The sequence below is a fragment of the Neodiprion fabricii genome, chromosome 5, assembly GCF_021155785.1.
Source record: "Neodiprion fabricii isolate iyNeoFabr1 chromosome 5, iyNeoFabr1.1, whole genome shotgun sequence".
NCBI lineage: Eukaryota > Metazoa > Arthropoda > Insecta > Hymenoptera > Diprionidae > Neodiprion > Neodiprion fabricii.
In genome coordinates this window covers 4032626-4053117 of record NC_060243.1, presented here as the reverse complement: position 1 = coordinate 4053117, position 20492 = coordinate 4032626, and the positions used below count along the sequence as shown (strand labels likewise).

Below are 20492 nucleotides of genomic sequence, written 5' to 3'. Positions count from 1 at the left end.
ATTCAATTTGAATTACCCATGTATTTATTAATCGTCGCTAATATCAATATTGATCATCCGTAAAGGTTTGATAAAAATTAGTTACATGTGACAATTAAAATATCACGATCGATGGTCCAAAACTAAGTTATCCAAGGTCTTGGTTGTTGGATCTATAATACTTCAGTTCACAATTAGACGCACGATTTAACGATGCACTTGAGGAACATTGACTGATCAACAGAACACAACGATAAATAACAAAACTGAACGACTTACTTTACTATTACTACACGAGTACACGTAAGACGGAATAAATAAATTATATAACAATAGACATATTTTTCTTAAACTATTTCTATACTTATTAGAGGCACGTTTTGGTTACTTTCTTAAAAACATTAATAATACTTGGGTTTTGAGAAATGAAAAAGAGATACGTAATTAAATAATAGTGATTAAGTTATAAAGCCTTAAAAATTACAAATACTAAAACGATCAACTGCTGTGAACACATTTTTGATATTAAAGCTAAACATTATCAGACAATTTTCGTTATATTGCGATAAAAAATGTTTTCTCGATAAATGCTGAATTATTATGTAGACCGATGACCTACACAGCTAGTTGATGATAACGAAACTTTATTGTTATCGATCAAAAAATAGGTATAAAAAACGTATTTTCATAGACGAAAAAATGACAAATAAATTGACACGGGAAAACATTTTTCTTCACTAAACTTGTTGAGATAAGACTTATCAGAACTTCTAATCTAACATGTATTAATATATATAAACAGATTTGAGAGCAAATACTGAGCAGTTTTCACATTGCAGCTTGACAATTATTATCACGCACTGTAAGTACTTGAAGTATAGGAGCGTGTTGCTTGTATTTTGCCACTCAGTCGTGCTCCAGAAGTTACGTCAAAAGTTACGTAAGACGTCAGCCGGTCGTATTATCCTCTGTGGACGTCAAGTCTAAGGAAGAAGACGTGGCAGAGGCAGCTGCCGGTTCAGCGTCAAGAGACTCATTCTGTGAACAATAGTTATAAAGCTGTGAAAAAAATCGATCTTCACAAGTCTTCGAGCATCGAATCATCCGCAGTGAGTCGATACAAGAATTTTTTTACTCAAGCTCTAAACATCTTCCCATCTACCGATACCCTACATTTGTAATACTGTCATTAAATCGTTAATTACCATTTTTTCTTTCCACTTGAAACTTCTTTCTCCCGATTCATTAGACGGTCTTTGAAAAAAAGAAGTAATCGGCTTCTGCCAATCCGGTGTCTCTCGAGGACAGTACGAATTTCCACTGGAATGATCCTTACCTGATAAATAATTGGCAGAAAAGATTTTAACGCGTACGACAAATAGATGTTTCTATTATTTCCGTTCATTTAGAACTCTCACCTTTTCCTTTGTCCGCAAAAGCATTCGCAATAACCATCCTTGCCGATACGCCGCCTAAATTTTTCCGCGGTGCTTTGGCTCCGGCGGCTTTAATGGTAAATAAAAACAATCGATTCGGATTATCAATTCGTACTTATTGGATGGCGTGAATCATAAAGTTGTAAACTGCGATAATAACCACTCACCCCGAGTAACTCCTGCGTCTGCTCTCGTTCTTACCATTATCTCGTAGTACTATTGCGTGTCGCTTGTGTCAGAAATTATGATTACACTTATACAAGTTCGATATCGATTATAAAAAAACGAATCAGTGACGCAATGAGTATCGTACAGTACGTATGGGCAAATAGTCAACAACGGTGCCGACCTTCGAGCAACTGACAACTGTAACGCGTGCGTTGTACGCTTATCGAAAATCTCGGTTACTGCCCGCGACTAACGGTATTTTGCCAATTTCCGATCAAACCACCTGTCCGAAGACTTTTTCAATACAAAATGACAGACAAGTAGTCGGTTCGAAGTTTGCGAACTTAGTGATAAAACAAAGGCAAAACAAGTGCAAAACAAAAGAAAAAAAAAAGAAAAAAAGAAGAACTCCACCATGGTCGGAAACGAACATATTCAACAACGGCCAGCGTGCGAAATAGATGACGCTCGCAACGTTCCTTACCGCCAATTTTAAACTGACCTATCGATTGTTAGCAATCTCGCGTCGAGAGATCGCGGTTCTATTTTTAATATCTATGTCACAACGATGAAAACGTGAACCAAATGTATGCACTGTTTGAATGAAAATTTCGTGCAAGTAGTAAAATCTCAACGCGAATCAAAGCGTGATGTTTTATTCGTGGATCAGCGACGCCGGAGTTTCTCCTCCTGACGAGCCACCTTTCGAAGGAGGAAAACCGTCATTTTGACACGTATTCGCTCCCTCACCAGGTTCCCATCAATGCGAACCCGTCTCCGAGACTTCGGACGCCAACCTTTCATTGCCTACGTGGCCGCCTGGGTATCAGCATCGGAACTGAGGAGGGAATAGAATACGCCTACCAGATTTATCAGTTTTCCGTCAATTGCTTTGCGCGAATCGATACGGTCGGGCTCATTGTCAATCGATTCGTCGTGTCGTGAATATATCGTCATTGTTGTGTTGTGTGACGTTCCCGCATTCGGACACACAGGAAAATAATTCTTTCAATCGAGAATTATCAATTAAAAAAAAAAAAAAAAAAGAAGAATAATCGTAACCGAGTAAGTATATTGCCGCCGGCTTATCACGCGCTTACAGCGAAATAATATCGTGATAAAAGTCAAGTTTAACAAAACAAAAAACTACGAGAAAATGAAACACGAGGTTGAAGTTATTAACGTTAACGTGACGAAACGTCAGGGAAAAAATCATTACTATATAATTTCTGAATGACTTTCAATGAATTGGATTTATTAAAGTAGAATTAGATGTAAAAAGTTGAAAAAAAAAAACATTAAATGCAAGGCGACGGAGAGAAAAAAACAAAATCCCACTGATAACGGTCCGACCCGCCTCATCTTTTATAGTTTGTTCTATGGATTAGGTCATAATGATTCCCAGGACCGTTTATAACCACATCTATCAGCCGTTGGAGATTATGTTACACTCAACGCACACAACCAATAAAGTTATTTCTCTAATCAGTTCAATATTAGAGATACAAGTGGTATTCAACCGTGAATAGGTGTTATTGCTTTATTAAGTGCGATTGTGAATGGCTAGTTGAAGCGAAGAATTCTTTAACAATAGTGCATACACATTTTTATTGATTTTGTTTTTCTTTTCACAATTGCAGTACAAATTGGAAAACAAAGCAAGACAATGTCGAAAGATAAAAGTCTGTTGTCAGGCGTGAGCAAATTGTTTACGGAGCAAACGCTCGAAGACATAATACGAAAAACGACCGGCGAAAAGGATGTTAAAATACTTAGCTGGGATTTTGGTGAGGCGAGCAAAAAGGGCGACGGTTACTTGTCTATTGTGGACAGAGTCACTGTTAAAGGCGAGGCTGGCGGAAAACCGGCAAGTGTATCGCTCGTCGTTAAATCGATGCCGCAGAATATTGGCAGGAGGAAAACATTCAGAAGTAAAGACTTCTTTTACAATGAAATCATCTGTTACACTGAGGTAAACACAAATTTCTTGAACACCTTATGTTTACTCGATTTGTAATATGATTCTAACATTTTTGCCAGAATAGAGTTTGCAAAGTTCTTTTTTTTCTCTTTTCAGATCTTTCCAAAATTCAACGACTTCTTGCACTCTAAGGGCTTGGCTGATATGATCATCGTACCTCGTTGCTTGGCAGCGGTCACAGATGGAGAAAACGATTACCTCGCTCTTGAAGATGTCAGTATTCTCGGATTTGGTCCTGTGACTCGGCAAAATACGTTAAATTTGTCGCAATGTGAACTGATACTGAAGGCTCTGGCGAGATTTCACGCTGTTTCATTTGCATACAAAGATCAGAAGAAAGAAGAATTTCAAAACTTAGCTGACAAGTTGCTAGAAACTTATTTCACTCCTGAACTATACAAATGGTACATCAACTTCCAGGTCAGTATTCGCTTGCTATCGCATCTGTTTACCGTTGTCATCGGTATTGTCTGCCATGTAGTTAGTGAATCGCAATTTTTAAAATTGGTCCACTCAAACTGGAAGAAAAAAAAAGATTCAGCTACGTTTTAATTGTTTAATGAGAAAACCCGTTCACAACTGACAATTACAATAGAGATATAACAGCTGAACGATTTTTACCTTTTGAAAATGATAGAGCTATGTCTGAGAAATATCACTACTCTAGGTACACATTTGTGGTTCCAGGGAAGACTGTTCAAAATTGCTAAGGATGCGCTAGCCAAAGAATACCCAGGTAGCAAAGCTGAGGAGAAATTTAATTCCTGGTCACGTCGAGATTTCTACTTCAAGAGCGTAGATTTCTGTAACAAAGTATCTGCTGCAACTTCAGTTATAACGCAGGGGGACGCCTGGGCGCCAAACTTTTTAATTCGTCAATCGGACGGTGATAAACATCCAACTGCTCTTGCACTAGATTTTCAGCTCTCGAGAGCCGCAAGCCCAGTTCTAGATACTTCTTTCTTCATATACACATGCACGGAAAAAAGTTTACGCGACGATCATTACGAACATTTACTGAAAACGTATCATGACGAGATCAGCAGGAGTATCAGCTTGCTGGGATCAAACCCTGAGAAAATCTATCCTTGGGATTTATTCAGGAAAGAGGTACGTGTAAGATTCAAGGGTTTTAACTCTTCTAATTTAAGGATCTAATTTCTATTCATTCAATGACTGTGTTGTGCTTCCTTCAGGTCCAGGAATACAGCCTGCATGGAGTTAATTTTGCCATTGAGGCCGTGCCATTCTCGTTACTAGATGCGGATGAAGCATTTGACTTGAATATAATCAAGGGAGATGAGGCAGTTGATATATCTGATGTTTGGACGATAGAACCGATAAAATCTAAGGAAGGACGACGCCGGCTTGCCGACACCTTAGTTCACGCTGTGGAAAATAAATTTATTTAAATGTTTCGCCACATAGTTTTAATATATAGTAAAGAAAATTTGAAGTACACTTGAATAATCGAGTTAAATCGGGTTTGAAACGGCATAATGTCGGTCAGTATTCAAGAAGCGTAGTTTCCAAACCAACGTTTCTCTTGGCAGGATGAATATACTTTGTATAATGCACACTGTAGTTAAATAGAAAGTATTATTCGACGTGCTGCGTTGTGTTATATTATCTGTCGACGAAAAACGATCAATGAAAATGGCATAAGTTAAGAAACTAAGTAAAATTTGTCATTCTGTTAATCTTTTGCTAATGGGTAATGGGAATATAAAAATACAGCAGCATATATTGCAGATTTGCAACGTAATGAATTAAATAGGTAGTTAGATATCACTTATAGTATAACCGTTATTAAAAGAGTATAATATAAAATTAAATTTGGTTCCGTCTGTTAGATATATGTTCTTATTGCATAAATCCTTTCCTGTTGAACAGAGAGCCGGAAATGTATGTATGTACACTAACTTACGCATGCCGCATACTTGTCAATTTAAACTAGATAACTGATGACAATATCGCGGTTCAAAACCGCGCGTGGATGTGTATATAATAGAAGTGGGCAAATGTTTAATTTCGTTTTTTCTTTTCCTAAATCCAATCAATTTATACGTATTGTAATATATTGTAAAAATAAAATTCCTAATAATCATCATATGGGCTGTTCATGCAGAACATTCGTCCTGATTGGACGTATACGTTGTGCTATCTTTTAAATTCTAATTGTTAGAATTTGAAAAAATGCTACGTTATACTGTTTTTATCCCGATCAGTGTTGAAAAATGATCGTTATGCAACCAGCCGCGATCACTAAATTATCATATTGAAGTTAGTAACGTTATCGTAACGATTCATGCCGAGGAAAAACGGTTATTTCGCCATTTTCGAATTGTCCGAAATTTAGTAAATCGTAATAAAACAAAACACACTCGTATTTCGATATCTTAGTTTTTTCAAAAACACAGTAAACTTAATGAAATAGTGATTTTTTCCCCAATGTTTCGTTAGGATAACGTTAATAACTTCAACCTCGTAATAAATTCGAGAGAGCAAACAACGCCTAATTCAAATACACGAATGAATTCGTGTAGAAGTTAATTCGTCAGCTCTTGAATATTCCTCCAAATCCTTATCTTCAATTCTCAATTAGAGTACATCGAATGGTCAATCTCTACTAAATCGATAAACGTATCCGCGTCGCATCATTAAGCGATGTATCAGCATAGAAAGTGTAAATCTCTCGATGCTACGACTAATGACTCGTTCAAGGAAAGTGGAAATCCCAGTTTTCTTTTTCGAGGCCACCGAGTTCGGTTGAATGAGTGAAAGGCAGAGCGAAGTACGTGGAATGAATGTTCCAAGCTTCTGTTGCTCGGATATTCGTCAAAATCGTTGGAACATTCATTAATTCTAGCGATTCAATTAAACTTATGCGGTTAGTTCTTCAGTCAATATTTATTTATGGAATAATGCAAATGTTTCGCTTACACTCCGCTCTTATCGCAGTGCCGATTCGTATATTTTCCGCGTGTATCTCGATTGTTAGTACAGAGATCAGTGGAAATACCACTTGTTTCAATATTTCCTTTGGAATTCTGCTATCAACGCCCACAGCTCATGAGTATTGTGTTGCTGATTAGTGGGGCTTGACCCTGGGATATTTGATGTACACTCCAACATTGCCGCTTTGTGCATTCTCGGTTGGAATTATAGAGGTCCTTAATCCGATTCCATTCTATGATAGAATATTTTCGCAGTTTCAGTACTGACGCTAAAAGAACATGACAAAGGACGAGAGTCTTCTGTCCGGTGTGAGCGCTCTGTTTACCGAGAAAACGCTCGAAGAGAGCCTTCGAAATGCAACAGGGGAAAATGAGGTGCAAGTATTGGGATGGGATTTTGGAGACGCGAGCAAGAAGGGTGACGGCTATTTGTCCGTCATCAACAGAATCAAGGTGAACGGCACAGCTGGCGGCAAACCGATCCAAATATCACTTGTCGTCAAATCAATGCCGAATAATTTGGCAAGACGAAAAACTTTCAGGAGCAACGAATTCTTCTATAACGAAGTTACGTGCTATACAGAGGTAAATATACTTTCTTTCCACGTGCTCGTATACAGATTTAATTTCAATGATTCTGCATACTTCAATTTTTGAGGAAATCTCATTCACGTTACAGATATTCCCGAAGTTTCAAGAGTTTGTCAAGTCTAAAAACGCAGGAGATTTGCTGATGGTACCTCGATGTTTTGCGGCGTTAACGGATGGCGAGAACGATTATCTCGTGCTGGAAGATGTCATTTCGATCGGCTTTCAACCTCTGGCTAGACAAAATTCGTTGCAAGTGCAGGAATGTAGATTGATATTGAAAGCACTGGCTAGGTTACACGCCGTATCATTCGCCTACAAGGATCAAAAGAAAGAGGAGTTTCAAAGAATAGCAAATCGTTTAATTGAGACTTATTTTACTCCAAAACTGTACGATTGGTACAAAGGTTTTCAGGTTGGTATATCTTGTCAGATTCGACAAACCCAATAATACTCCGTTATGAAAATTATTCAGACATAAATTGACCAACGACAGAACAGATTTCCACTCAACCGATCCATTTTTCTTTCAGACCCTTATAATAAACATGGCTAAAGATGCGCTAGCTAAGGAGTATCCAGGCAGCGAAGCTGAGAAGCGCTTCAACTCCTGGACAGGCCGAGAGTTGTACGACAAGAGCATAGATTTCTGCAACCGTGTGACAGCGCCAACTTCGGTGATTACTCAGGGTGATGCGTGGGCGCCTAACTTCATGATTCGAAAAACTGATAGAGAATACCCGGATGCTCTTGCCCTAGATTTTCAGTTGGCTCGATGCGCTAGCCCAGCTCTAGACGTGTCTTTCTTCATCTATACCTGCACCGAGAAACCGCTTCGCGACGGCCATTACGACGAATTTTTGAAACTCTACCACCAGGAACTCGGCAGAAGTATAAGCATGTTGAAATCGGATCCTGAGAAGCTCTATCCGTGGGACACATTTATGAACGAGGTGAGTGTATTTTTCAAGTATTAAAATGAAAAGTGTAACTGAACGATGACCGGATTTCTCAGGATTTATTTCGAGACTTCTAATCATTGCGTTATTATGTTCAGGTCCAAGAGCAGAGTATCCATGGGATAAATTTTGCTCTGGAAACTGCACCGGGAGTATCACTGGACGAATCAGAAGCATTTGACATGGATTCTATAGAAGGAGATGAGCCAGTCGACGTTAGCGTAATCTGGAATTTAAAGAACCTAAAAACCAAGAAAAGCAGATGCCGTCTTGCCGAGACCATCATGCACGCAGTGGAAAAGAATTATCTATGAAATTTAGGTCATAGCTTTAGGTATAAACAAACTATATGATAATTAGTTTAGGAAAATTATTAGGAAAAGCAATTCTAAATGAGGATCAATTTCCGTCTCACCACTGTAATGTACTTAATCGGTATTTCGAACAAAGAGATTTCTAACTATATTTTATTATATTGGAAGGAAACTTATCTTCGTTGTATCTTATGATAAAGTATTATCTATTTTTATACGAGTATGATTAGATAAATGAATTTTTATACATTGCTTCCTAACGTCAAGTTACAGAAACATTAAAAGAAACGGAATATGTCAATCCCGCAAATACGTATAAATCCGGTTATAGCAATAAAACTATGTGGATCCTTTAATTCAATCTGATAAGAATGTATCTTGAGATGAAGAATACGATTTCATTTTCTGAACAGATATGATATTTGTACGAAATTCACTTCCGATTTATCGTACGATAACATTTATAATCTTTTTCACCGGCAATTAACAGTGTCCGAGAATCATAATTATCTGGTATTCGAACGCGCAATAACGTGAACAATAATGACAGTGATAAATAACATACAAACATGTTTCACAACCATCCAAGGGCTTGAATGAACAAATGAATTTATTTTCATCTTATCAGCTAGACCTAAATAAATATGTATGTACAAAGCTCAGCTTCTAAAATGCAGTAGATAATCTCTCCCTCTCTCTCTAAAGGTACTCTCTAAGGTAGTTATCCCCCAAACGGACCCTATTAGAGAACACTCCGAAACTTGGTGGAAAATTAATTTCAGTGGTAATGCTTATTTATTTTCAATCTCAGATCAATTGACCATCTAGTTTTAGAGATATGCGTGTTTAGAATTCGCTACTATTGCTCCTCTTATACACGGGGGTAATGTACAATGCCTTGGAACGGGACACAAAATCGCTTTGAACTCATAAACCACATTGAAGAAACGATCGAAAAATATAAGATAATAATTTAACATGCCAACGATTGACCTGCCTCAGTCTGAGGCAAATTGACCACATAGTATGAGAATGATCATTGTCAATTAATTTATAGGCCAAGCGTTTCGCCATGATTATTAGGACTCATGCGTGATTGCAATAAAGTTTTCCCCCACACGCTGAGTAGAGCGACGTGTAAGTTATACCCAAGTTGAATTTACAGCAATTTAGATACAAAATTCATGATTTTCACATCCGCTGCAGTTTAACAAAATTTCTACGTACAGCGTCAAATTTGTAATATAGTTTTGATAACAGAAATTTGAATATTTCAGTACCGGTAATCTCATATGGGAATTATGGAGAAGAACAAAATCCTGTTGTTCGGTGTCAGCGATTTGTTTACTGAAGAAACGCTTGAGCATATTCTACGTAAAGTATCTTGTGAGAAAAAAGTCGAAATACTAAGCTGGAACTTTGGCGACGGAAGTAGCAAGGGTGATGCCTACTTATCGGTCGTCAATAGAATCAAAGTGAAGGGCATCGCAGGTAGAAGTCCAACTGAAATATCACTGGTCGTTAAATCAATGCCAAGGAATTTGGGCAGAAGGAAAATGTTGAGAAGTACAGACTTCTTTCGCAACGAAATCACCTTTCATCTTGAGGTATTATTTTTGCTGATATTGTGGTTTTTCAATTACAGTTTATACATGTTGTAACAAATTAAAATTCATCATTCTTTATGCACTCATTTCTAGCAAAGTAATTCTTATCACAGATATACCCAAAGTTTCAAAACTTCCTGAAATCTAAGGATATGAGTGATTTCATCATTTTACCTCGTTGGTTGGCTGCTGTAACGGACGGATTAAAAGATTTCCTTGTTATGGAAGATGTTAGCATTATCGGATTTAGCCCAGTAACTCGTCAAAAAACTTTAAATCTATCGCAATGCAGTCTAATTCTGAAAGCTCTAGCCAGATTTCAGGCAGTCTCGTTTGCCTACAAAGATCAAAGAAAAAGAGTTTCAAAAACTAGCAGATCAGCTATCAGAGAGTTATATTACTTCAAAATTATACAATTGGTACAAAGCTTACCAAGTTAGTACCCACCTTACCTATTCACCACTTTATCAATTTATCCAATTATGTAATAATTTATCATCTTGCATGCAGTTGAAAAGAGATATTTATGAAATTCTGTTCTCTAGTTATACTAAGATATTAGATACCATAAATATCTATCCTCCAAACTCATTATACAGTATCTAAGGCGCCTAGCTAGCTTTCAAATTACATTATTTTACAGAGAGAATAGAATTGACGAGGAACGATCATTTGATGGATGAGGATGAATTACTTTCTGCTGGTATATTATGAAGGAAATTGAACAATGACGGGATCAGTAATAGAGAAATTTAGAAAAATACTGGGAAAGTATGTACAATATCATTATAGATAATATAATTTGAAGAAAATTAGTCCAGCTTTATCTTTTATACATTATTTTTATTATAAATCCTTAGTGTTAAATAAAATATAGACATTCTGTACTCAACTATAATATTTATCTTTGAAACTTTAGATATTAACACGACTCATTTACCACGTGTTTTGAGGACACGTATGAGCGCAGAAAAATTTGAAATCTGATCACAGTTTTAATCATAAATTACAATAGTATTTTTATTCGGTTAAAATGAAAATTTTAGATTTACTATTATAATATATTGAATATTTAACCGAATAAAATGTGCTTGTATAGCCAAAAAATATATATATGTCTATATATACTTACATATAACATTAATAACAAAATTTTGTGTCTATCATAACTTATACAAAATAAAGCTCAAAAACCATGATAGGCAAATTTAGTCATGTAGTTACACTCATATTTACAGAGCATTTTCTATTATGAATGGTAAATTCACAATACATTTCTAATGGCATATTCCACACAAGGGGAATAAAATACTCCTTGATATTGCATTGCTTGGTTCAACATTCATCAATAGTGCAACATTCATTCAGTCTCATGCACTTGTTATCAATCGTACATATAAGGTTTCTTAGCGTACAAAGCAAATACAATTTGCCTCATCTTGCATACCTGATTCATTGAGTTGGTTGAAAATCGTGTCCCGCTCTGTGACTACGCAGTTTGCCGATGTTTGTCATGGATCCCTATTTCGCTGGCATCGAATACAGTCGTGTCGTCTTCGTCTTCGTCATCCAATGGCAATGGCCGCATTTCAACATCTTGCCTGTGCGCAAGGACACCGTACTTTCGAACCATTTGAGTACGATTTTTGCTTAACCTTTGAAGATAGAAAATACCGGATTAGCAATCTCAAAAATTACATTAAAATTGTTTTCTTTTCGCTTACAGCTCACCTTACGCAACGTAGGATAATATAGGCGATCACGAGTACAGTCAGACCCATGAAAACAGAAATGCCACGCCACAACGCACCTGTGTTCACAGACAAATTTGGGCCAAGTATTTGAGGCTGAAAGAATTATATACCAGAATATAGGCGAGCTGTTTGCAAATACTGAAACGTATTTTATGGTACATACAACGACTAGAGCGATACCTGTATCGTCGTTTGTGGGGCGGTGACGTTCAAATCAAGATTTGCCTCCTTTTTGACTTGATCAGTTAGTAAGGTTACGGTTCGATTATCTTTGGATTTAATGTCGCTATCACTATCTTCGACATTTTGGATAGGGGAATTTTTCTCCTGTGATGAGTTCGTAAGTTTTGAGCTACTAGAGTCTGACAATTTCGAATCATCAGTGCTTTTAAAAGATTGTACTGGAACATGTTTCGACGGGTTACCAGCCCGCGATTCAGGAATCGACTTTAACAAATTGCGTTTTGTAATAATCAAATTATCATCACAATTTGTTATCGTTATACACAAGCAATAACACGTGATTACTATGAATTTCAAATTTCGACCGGCAACACGCTTCATTCTCTTCTGACATTTAGAATGGAATCAGAAGAAAAAAATTTCACACGATATCTGGTATTCGTCAGCACTCGTTGACTGGCGTTCACCGCCGTGACAGGTTCGAGCTTTGATACAGACAGAACTTTGACAATTCTCGAGGCGCGTAATAACGATTCAATTCCATCATTCCTTATATTACATGCCGTAAATATATGTAAAGATTATTGCTAAAACGCGAACAATCAAATAAATATCTTCGTCATTCCTAAACTATTATTGTTGAAATTTTATATCCTCCTAAGACAGAATTTGACGGCTGATCGTTGCTATAAATATTCGTACATACATTGTGAAAAAAATATAAAAAATTCTTCACGGTGGCCATCTTGATTTCGTGAGAAGCGTTTGAATTCGTACGTCAAGTATTCTACACGAATTGTACAAACCCGTGGTACAAACTTTTTTTTTTTACAGATTAATCCAAGCTTCTAGTTGATATAGACTATCGCGTGACAAATATTTATACGGAAACGTATTATCCATCCAAATGTCAAATTCGAAAAGTATGTTTCGATATTCAAAAGCTCTTTGAGGAATATCATATTTGTGACCTTGCTGAATGACGTCACGAGTCGGGAAAGTCAATTTGTTTTTTTCAAACACATTAGATAACTCGAATTAGTTTAACGTAAATAATTCAGACATATTTCTCTGCAGTTTTATTCTCGATTTTCTGAGCATTCGCTTTGATCTAATTACGTTGTGTTAGCAGTAGGCATCGATTACCTTCGGTAGGGAGTCCGTATCATAATTTTATTCGTTACTACATATATTGTGGCAAAATGGAACAGACGCCACATACTCTAGATACCTGCAGGCCACGGTGTACATATTATACATAGGTATATGGATAGGTAAATGCGAAATGATGTTAACGTGTGTACGATATTCGCTTGTGCGTGCGAAACGTATGTAGAAGGTTAATAACCAATCGGAACAGGCTAATACGTAGTTGTGTGTATCTCGAAGGAGAAACGCGACAGTTGGTCAAAGGGATCGAACGCAATAGTAATATCGTTGTAAATATTCAAAAGCGGGATCGTGCGGAGGTGAATTTCTACTAATCATCCGTAATTTGGAAATGGTGCGTAGTCAGCGAGTGGCTGGCTCTGATTCGCAATACGGAACGGCTGACAAGTCGTTGGATCTGGTTGTGAATTTTCAAGAGTCAAAAACAACAAGCGAAGGCGAAGAAGGGCAGCTGTCATCAGGGACGGCAAACAGCTGTTCCTCTTGGAAAAGTGGTAATCGTACGACAGAAATGGCGCAAGAAGACAACAGTCCCTGCTGCTGGAACAATTTACCCAGCGTCATTTTATTCGAGATATTTTCCTACTTACCTCACGACGAAAAGATAAAAACATCACAAGTAAGCTCGCTGCCAACTTAAAACCGCAACCCGTACTTACGGTCACCCAGATACATAGATACTTTCACTTTCTATTCCCATTGTATACAAGTATTTTTTATTTTATTTACACTTTGCATAACGTACTCGAGTTTCATTTATGCAACTGATAATTATATCGAAAATCGCGGAAATATTGGAAGAATTTATTTTTTAAACTTGGCACCACCAATTTCTCGACAGAAAAAAATTCTGCAGCCAACGTCGGCTATAATTATCCAAAATAAATTGACTTTAAACCGACAACTTGGTCTATATTTATTATTTGTTTTATTATTATTTTTATTATTATAATTATTATTTTCAGGTATGCAGAAATTGGAGGTACGCCCTTTTTCACCCTTGCTTTTGGAAGAAAATTACATTCACTCTGGACGTTAGGGACGAGGATAACATTCCGAGAGCTCGGTGTGTTTTTATATAAGCCGTATCCTAGTACCTGAAAGTATATGTATCTTGTCGCAACAGTAAGATTGAATTTTTTCCCATTTTTAGATTCTTGGCCAACTATTTTTCACACAGCGTTCGAGAAGTTATAATAAAATGTGACACCACTAGTTATTTTGTTGACGAAACATCCAGACTTCTTGCTAAGTTAGGCACCAATGTACATCTTTGTAAACTTTACTTAGAGCCGACCAGCTGTACCTTTGATTGGCCAATGAGACTATTGATCAACAGAGATGAAGGGTACGTACTTAATGTTGTTGATTTTTTATTATTTCGTACAAAATTCAGTAACAGATTGATGTCTCCTTTCAGACGGCTAATATGCACACCCGTGTTAGAACCTCTTTTAGAAATTGTCAAAAGAACAATATCCCTCCAAGCCCTGAGTCTGGGATGTGTGGAGGACCTGACCGCCAATTCGGGCGTAATTTTGGACGCGCTTCAATACCACCATGCAAAAAGTTTGACTCACTTGAGTCTAGCATCCATAAAAGAGGACCCTGATGGCTACATTCTGCTGGAATTGGACACTTTTATATTCAGGTCATTTGCAAGGCTCTCAATACTGACCATAGACTATGACAATGTCAGCGACACTTTGCTCCAGGCACTAGACAATGGTTTGATGGAACGACTAGTGATCCACGTGCATGGCCTCGATGACGATCATCCTGGCACCACAAATAACGCCTGGATGTTATTCGTTAACAAAAAGTAATCAGAAGTTCAATATTACCCGTATGCATGACTCCTCTTGTCTCGAAATAATTATCATTTTGTTTATTCCGCTTATAGCCCACGCTGCGAGCTTCGTCTCAATATGCTGCACTCCTACGATGCGGTCATTGTTCTAGATTCAGACATTCTGAGACCAGCGATGCCGCTAGCAGAACTCAAGGTACTTTTTTGTGAGGCCGTTAACGTCACAGCTTTGCACCAACTGTCCAGCTGGTACTCGAAAACTCTAAGGTCTGTTGTCTGGATCGATTGTATAGATCTGAAACCATCCCTGCCAGCTACTTACGAGTCGAACAGGTAAGATTCACATCTACAGCTCGATGCCAGTTTTCATTCAGTCTTCTTAGCTTACCTGACCGTTTTATACTGTTTACAATAGACCTGACCCCTTGGTGCTCATTGCTTGGACCTGCACGAAACTAATGGAGCTAGTATTTCTTGGATATAAGTATTTCCAAGACGATCTATTAGCCATCACTCGTCTTCGAGGATCGACGTTGAAACGACTTGAATTCGCAGAGCGGGATATTTTGATCGAATCATGTTCAGCCAAAGCTACAAAGAATGTAAGTGTACAGCGTTCGACGTGAATTGATTTTTCATTGTAAATTGAATTCTCTGTTGTCTCAAATTTTCAGCTTCTCAACTGTGATCGCCCAATGCTTAGAGTACATGTTGGTCTTATATTTGCTATAATCTGACTAATCGAAAATCAAACGGTTTTTCCAGGAAATTAGTGAAATAATGGGTGGGTTTTGGCAGCCATTGAGTGACGCGGAGCTACCGCCTGTCGTTATGGATCCTCTAACTGGCAATAGCATTGAAGTTATAATGCCGATGGTTCTAAGAGATCAGAAGTAAGATTCCGATGAGAAATTCGTAAACCATATTTTCTACCACACCACCTATCAACAGAAGCCATTTCTGGGGACTACACATCTCAGAAACACAGGCACTAAGTCATATCCTTTATTTTTCTATCGATTTATTTTTAAGAAAGGCATACGATTCTCAAAAATCTATGATCTGGATGCGTTTACACGTTTGACAAATTTTTTCAAATTGTCAAATCCCAAGACCCGATAATCTAAATTTGACACTTTGTTTGTAACTCATCTAGTATGCCTAACTGCAGAATATGTACTTCAAAGTAGTAACGAGTCCTCTGAAAAATATTTATCAGGTATAAATTGTATTATGGAATTTTGAAAATATGTCATATAGCCATGTCAGACATACTCGAAGGTTATTAATCATATAATAGATCTATCTCTGCCAGATTAACAAAATTTTTTGGCAACGAGCTGAAATTAAAGTGACCACCTTGATTGAAAATTGTTTCTTCAGTAATTCTTGGAGTTTCTGTACAACAGTTATAAATCTGTAATTTGATAATAACGTATTTATAATTACAAAATCGACGACGCTATTGTTTTTGAAAATTGATCGTTATTGCAAACACAAACGCATCCTAGATTAAATTTCGTAGGGAGGATATTAAAATGAGAAGATCTTGCGTCCGTAATGTCAACTGCGAGTATGATGAAATGGAATATTTTTAAAATAAATTACATTGAGAATTGTTATTACTTAACACCTTGGACAACAAGGCTTCGATACAGCCTCTTGTGACTCGGACCCATTACACAGGGTAACTAATTAAACGTAAAATCTTAAAATTTAATGTTAAACTCGCACTGACCTTACGGAATGTAAATAAACCAAGGGGGAAAAAATCTTCCAGAGCAGGCTCCGATATTCCATTTATAGTTAGAGGTGTTAATAATACTTTTCCATTAAACTGGGAATGTAGTATACTGCTTAATAATATAATAACAAAAAAAATGAAAAAAATAAACAAAGAACGCAAGGCCAACCGTAAGTAATTTATAATTTTACGAAATACGGAATATTTTAATGAGAACTTGAAACTTTAAAACGAGGTAAACATCGTTTGGTAAAAAAATCAAATAGCTATCCGAGGTTATTTTTAATACCAAGACCAATCGGATTGGCTTTTCTCACGAACAGCTAAGCATTCGTGAAAGAGCTAAGAGCGCCGTAACGCCAAGAATGTTGATATCCAAGTTATTTATGTATTTCAATAATTGATAATCTAAATAGAGGCAAGGACAAAAGTATGAAATATAAAGCCTGAAAAATTATCTTCAACTATCTTTTTGCGATATAAACTTAGCAAGTTAGCATCGTAAATTAGGCATTCTTTGCGCTGTAATGTTCCGGAGATACAACAATCTTTTTTTCTACCGCGCTCTTAGCAGTCGTTACCAGCTAATATTGTTAATGAAAATTAGCTGTCAATATTGTAACTTTAAAATGTCGAATCTTAAATATTTATAAGGTGCAATACGTATCTATTTCTGTCGTGCGATTCAAGCGAGATTTTGAATGTTTACAAAGAAATAACCGTTGAACGAATAGATACAAAACAAGGAGGAGAAAAAAAACAACGCCAATCATATGTATACCGTTTATTCCGAGGAGCTATTTTACTTTTCGAATCCTTGTACGATTATTTAATTGCATCAATTGTTTATTATTCTTATAACTACATACATCTTTTTTTCATTTTATATGTGAATCTTCTACATCTCACGTATTAAACGTCGCGTACGTTAGTGTTATCTATAAAAAAAAAAATCAATGTATGCTTGTTTGTTTGGAAGGAGTAATCGAGATCGACGCAGCAAATGTAAAATGAAATAGAATACTACCTTCTATTATCATACATACACATGTAATAGTTCAGCTGTTAAAATGGGCCTCAATATGTACCTGAGTCGCGTTAAGAATAATTTTCAATATGAAAATTTTGCTCGCGACGCCCAACAAGAATAATTCTAAGTCCGTTAAGCGTATGCGCGTGGCTAAATTAATCCTCAGATTGATTTCTGCTGCGTTTGATTTTGGCACCCGCATGCTCCTAATACCTCGTTGCTACACTTATCTCGAATATGAAAATGCAGAGAATGAAGCAACGAGATTTAGCAGTTTGATTCTGATCACGTATATGAGAAATAAGAAAAAAGAGTACTAAAGTAAAATAAATAAAATAATTATAAAGTGTGATGTTAAGTATAGAGTGGAGTAAAAATTGTTGTTTGTTAACCGTTGGTGCTGTATTATTTTTGTTAAATTTGATTCGTTAATTACTTTTTAAATTTAACAACCGAAGTCATAACAACAAGTGTATTTAACGGACGCGGCGTCTAAGAGAAAGAATTTAAAAAAAGTCTTGTAAAGTTGTTTAAGAACGGAACGAATGATATAAAAAATAAGAAACAAATAATAAGATTTAAAAAAAATATGCAGGGATACCCGCGCGTAGGTGAATAACGTGATATAAGCACCGTCTCTATTATATATTGTACAAAACTTCCAGAAGCCTGCACGGTCTTTTATGTAATAGTAAAATATTAAACTATTACTAACTCGAGACAAAATCATATAAGACTGAGCCTACAAACATAAGTAAAAGACCGTGCTGAAATAAGCTCATATTCATAGAACGTGACTGAGAAAACAAACGAAAAAGTTACTGTTTTGCTTTCAAGTTTATACAAAGCTAGTATCAAAAGCACAAACAATAATATTTTATCATTTTAACTTTATACATGAGATTGAGAGAAACAAAATTCATCCAATTCTATTCATACTCCCAAATTGGATTGGTTTGAGTTAGTAATGAGAACATATACATATATGAAGCACAAGATGAGATGATATTATTTGAAAAATTTTACTTCAACCTTTCTGTGTCTGTCATAATATATAGTTATCATTTTATGAATATGTGTTATGAGGGACGGTGCACAAGGTAGTTTAGATCTGAATATGCCCAATTTCAGCTCACTCGAATGTGATCTCCTGAATAATAAACTGTACAAACAAAAAAAAAAAACAAAAAAGAAACAAAGCCTGCCCATATCAAAAATGCTGTAAAATAGAAATCACAAATTGTGTAGAAAAAATTGCAAAACATGCGAAGATCTATTTTTTGAAAAAACTACTAATATGTATATATTTTTACTGCGGCAGGCCTTAGCAAGATATCTCTACTTGTACATAATGTCAAGATGACAACTGTGATCATTATTAATGATGAAGAACAATAAGAAAAGGAGGTAAATATTGGAAGTTTGTTGAAAAAGGAAACAAAGATTAAACCAAAAAAAAGCAGGTGTCGAGTGAGCTACTATTTGAACGTAAAATTGGGCTGTTATTTTCAACATCTGTGATACAAAATAAATAAAAAAAAAAAAACGTAGAGGAATACTTGAGAGGCTCCTTGCGCCATGAAACGCATATACGTGTTTAATGTCAAAAAGATTGCTAGACGAGATAAGGCTGTATCGTGTAAATGTTACCGACATACTGGAAGCCGCAGCACTTTGTAAATGTTATTTAACATATGTATCTTTCCTCACTTTCTTGTTATCCTTAGTTTGGATTTTTAATATCAAACTTGCTGGCGTATGTCAATGAGACGACAGAGCTACTCTCTCATCTAGAAATCTCAAACGATACGAACCTGTTTTTAAATATTGCACTACGTTGTTAAGCCTGTTGATGAAGGCAGTTCCCTCAAAAATCTTGATCGTCGATCGTCAGTAAGGTGTAATTTGATTGAAAATGAAGTCAATTCAATTCAATTCAATGCATTCCATGATTAACTATTTTACTCAACTCATCAGAGTTTTGTGAGGGTTGAATATGTCTTGGCCTCCTTTTTAAATAATATATAATAACACGAGCACAGTAGATTTTAGGATTTTCAATTAAATTACACTGTTACACTGGCATGTCGATTAGAGGTGTGCCATAAATTGTAGCATGAATATAAATCACACGTGGTCAAATAAAATCGAATTTTAAAATAGTTTAACTCCCAGGATGCTTGCCGAACTCGAAAGTCAAATAAAATATTTTTACTTACTTTAGTTTAAACGTACGACTCCGATTTACTGTAAAGCCACTCAAGTATTATTCGAGATTAAGTACCTACGTATATTGCTCTATAAAATTTTATTTGACCACATTCAAATGCGAACAAAAGCAAACGGCGATCCGCAATCAGGTCTAAGTCTCTAGACGTAAGCCGAAGGGCCTCCGTAAGCAGTATTATAAGTTCCTAAAGACTCTACGCGATTTAGGTGATATATATGTATATTTAAAAGAATTAAAAAAACTACAACGCGTTTTAATACAAACATACGCTATATTGTATATCGTCGTATCACTGAACCTTTAAATCGTCGGTTCATTCCATTGTGAGAAATTTGAAATCAACACTCTTGCAAATTAGTTGGAAAGTGTGTAATTGAGAGAAGACTATAAAAAAATGTCCGAACAAAATAAGAAGAGAAGAAGACAAAGTTTTTTAGACTTGCAAATACTTGTTGAACTTGCAAGACGTTATTATTATGTGAACTTTACAAAAGAAAATTGTTATTGTAACGCAATGTCGATTTAAAAATGCCATTACCAACCCGCATACTCTTATCTATTTGATTTCAAGCTTAAATTTCG

At 36.2% G+C, this 20492-nt stretch overlaps 6 protein-coding genes across 7 annotated transcripts; 4 read left to right on the top strand and 2 right to left on the bottom strand.

The window, feature by feature from the left end:
- Window position 1: 1 nt before the first annotated feature.
- On the bottom strand, window positions 2-1956 carry LOC124183172 (PCNA-associated factor-like). The gene is made up of 4 exons (XM_046571331.1): window positions 1583-1956; window positions 1398-1484; window positions 1185-1315; window positions 2-1017 (listed from the first exon to the last, which is right to left on the bottom strand). Exons 1-4 carry the CDS (start codon window positions 1617-1619, stop codon window positions 928-930), a joined length of 345 nt encoding a protein of 114 aa, XP_046427287.1. The 5' UTR covers window positions 1620-1956; the 3' UTR covers window positions 2-927.
- LOC124183168 lies at window positions 945-5674 on the top strand. Of its 2 annotated transcripts, none has more exons than XM_046571324.1 (5): window positions 945-1088; window positions 3224-3555; window positions 3661-3984; window positions 4252-4674; window positions 4761-5674. In XM_046571324.1, exons 2-5 carry the CDS (start codon window positions 3250-3252, stop codon window positions 4974-4976), a joined length of 1269 nt encoding a protein of 422 aa, XP_046427280.1. In that variant the 5' UTR covers window positions 945-1088; window positions 3224-3249; the 3' UTR covers window positions 4977-5674. The 2 variants fall into 2 exon arrangements, with proteins under 2 accessions (XP_046427280.1, XP_046427279.1); XM_046571323.1 differs by lacking the exon at window positions 945-1088 and adding an exon at window positions 2366-2648.
- Window positions 5675-6184: 510 nt separating this feature from the next.
- LOC124183169 lies at window positions 6185-8602 on the top strand. The gene is made up of 5 exons (XM_046571325.1): window positions 6185-6454; window positions 6777-7106; window positions 7201-7524; window positions 7643-8062; window positions 8167-8602. The coding sequence occupies exons 2-5, from the start codon at window positions 6801-6803 to the stop codon at window positions 8380-8382; spliced, it is 1266 nt and encodes a 421-aa protein (XP_046427281.1). The 5' UTR covers window positions 6185-6454; window positions 6777-6800; the 3' UTR covers window positions 8383-8602.
- A 1072-nt stretch (window positions 8603-9674) lies between these two features.
- LOC124183171 lies at window positions 9675-10476 on the top strand. The gene is made up of 2 exons (XM_046571330.1): window positions 9675-9989; window positions 10103-10476. The coding sequence occupies exons 1-2, from the start codon at window positions 9675-9677 to the stop codon at window positions 10427-10429; spliced, it is 642 nt and encodes a 213-aa protein (XP_046427286.1). The 3' UTR covers window positions 10430-10476.
- A 335-nt stretch (window positions 10477-10811) lies between these two features.
- LOC124183157 lies at window positions 10812-12600 on the bottom strand. Its single transcript, XM_046571298.1, has 3 exons — window positions 11924-12600; window positions 11721-11836; window positions 10812-11644 (listed from the first exon to the last, which is right to left on the bottom strand). The coding sequence occupies exons 1-3, from the start codon at window positions 12305-12307 to the stop codon at window positions 11479-11481; spliced, it is 666 nt and encodes a 221-aa protein (XP_046427254.1). The 5' UTR covers window positions 12308-12600; the 3' UTR covers window positions 10812-11478.
- Window positions 12601-12814: 214 nt separating this feature from the next.
- Window positions 12815-16242, top strand: LOC124183151 (F-box only protein 33). Its single transcript, XM_046571285.1, has 7 exons — window positions 12815-13715; window positions 14062-14162; window positions 14250-14444; window positions 14517-14918; window positions 15000-15239; window positions 15322-15508; window positions 15672-16242. Exons 1-7 carry the CDS (start codon window positions 13428-13430, stop codon window positions 15801-15803), a joined length of 1545 nt encoding a protein of 514 aa, XP_046427241.1. The 5' UTR covers window positions 12815-13427; the 3' UTR covers window positions 15804-16242.
- The last annotated feature ends 4250 nt before the right edge of the window (window positions 16243-20492 follow it).

Bases quoted from the DNA above. Each gene is read 5' to 3' on its own strand.
- LOC124183168 (XM_046571324.1), top strand. From the start codon at position 3,250: ATGTCGAAAGATAAAAGTCTGTTGTCAGGCGTGAGCAAATTGTTTACG. The intron at 3,556-3,660 runs GTAAACACAAAT...TTCTCTTTTCAG, and splicing joins AAATCATCTGTTACACTGAG to ATCTTTCCAAAATTCAACGA. The intron at 3,985-4,251 runs GTCAGTATTCGC...TTGTGGTTCCAG, and splicing joins AATGGTACATCAACTTCCAG to GGAAGACTGTTCAAAATTGC.
- LOC124183169 (XM_046571325.1), top strand. From the start codon at position 6,801: ATGACAAAGGACGAGAGTCTTCTGTCCGGTGTGAGCGCTCTGTTTACC. The intron at 7,107-7,200 runs GTAAATATACTT...TTCACGTTACAG, and splicing joins AAGTTACGTGCTATACAGAG to ATATTCCCGAAGTTTCAAGA. The intron at 7,525-7,642 runs GTTGGTATATCT...TTTTTCTTTCAG, and splicing joins ATTGGTACAAAGGTTTTCAG to ACCCTTATAATAAACATGGC.
- LOC124183171 (XM_046571330.1), top strand. From the start codon at position 9,675: ATGGGAATTATGGAGAAGAACAAAATCCTGTTGTTCGGTGTCAGCGAT. The intron at 9,990-10,102 runs GTATTATTTTTG...TTCTTATCACAG, and splicing joins AAATCACCTTTCATCTTGAG to ATATACCCAAAGTTTCAAAA.
- LOC124183172 (XM_046571331.1), bottom strand. From the start codon at position 1,619: ATGGTAAGAACGAGAGCAGACGCAGGAGTTACTCGGG. The intron at 1,485-1,582 runs GTGAGTGGTTAT...TTACCATTAAAG, and splicing joins AGACGCAGGAGTTACTCGGG to CCGCCGGAGCCAAAGCACCG. The intron at 1,018-1,184 runs GTAATTAACGAT...TATTGTTCACAG, and splicing joins TCAAGTGGAAAGAAAAAATG to AATGAGTCTCTTGACGCTGA.
- LOC124183151 (XM_046571285.1), top strand. From the start codon at position 13,428: ATGGTGCGTAGTCAGCGAGTGGCTGGCTCTGATTCGCAATACGGAACG. The intron at 13,716-14,061 runs GTAAGCTCGCTG...TATTATTTTCAG, and splicing joins AAAAGATAAAAACATCACAA to GTATGCAGAAATTGGAGGTA. The intron at 14,919-14,999 runs GTAATCAGAAGT...TTCCGCTTATAG, and splicing joins ATGTTATTCGTTAACAAAAA to CCCACGCTGCGAGCTTCGTC.
- LOC124183157 (XM_046571298.1), bottom strand. From the start codon at position 12,307: ATGAAGCGTGTTGCCGGTCGAAATTTGAAATTCATAGTAATCACGTGT. The intron at 11,837-11,923 runs GTATCGCTCTAG...TAATTCTTTCAG, and splicing joins CCCCACAAACGACGATACAG to CCTCAAATACTTGGCCCAAA. The intron at 11,645-11,720 runs GTGAGCTGTAAG...CTATCTTCAAAG, and splicing joins ATTATCCTACGTTGCGTAAG to GTTAAGCAAAAATCGTACTC.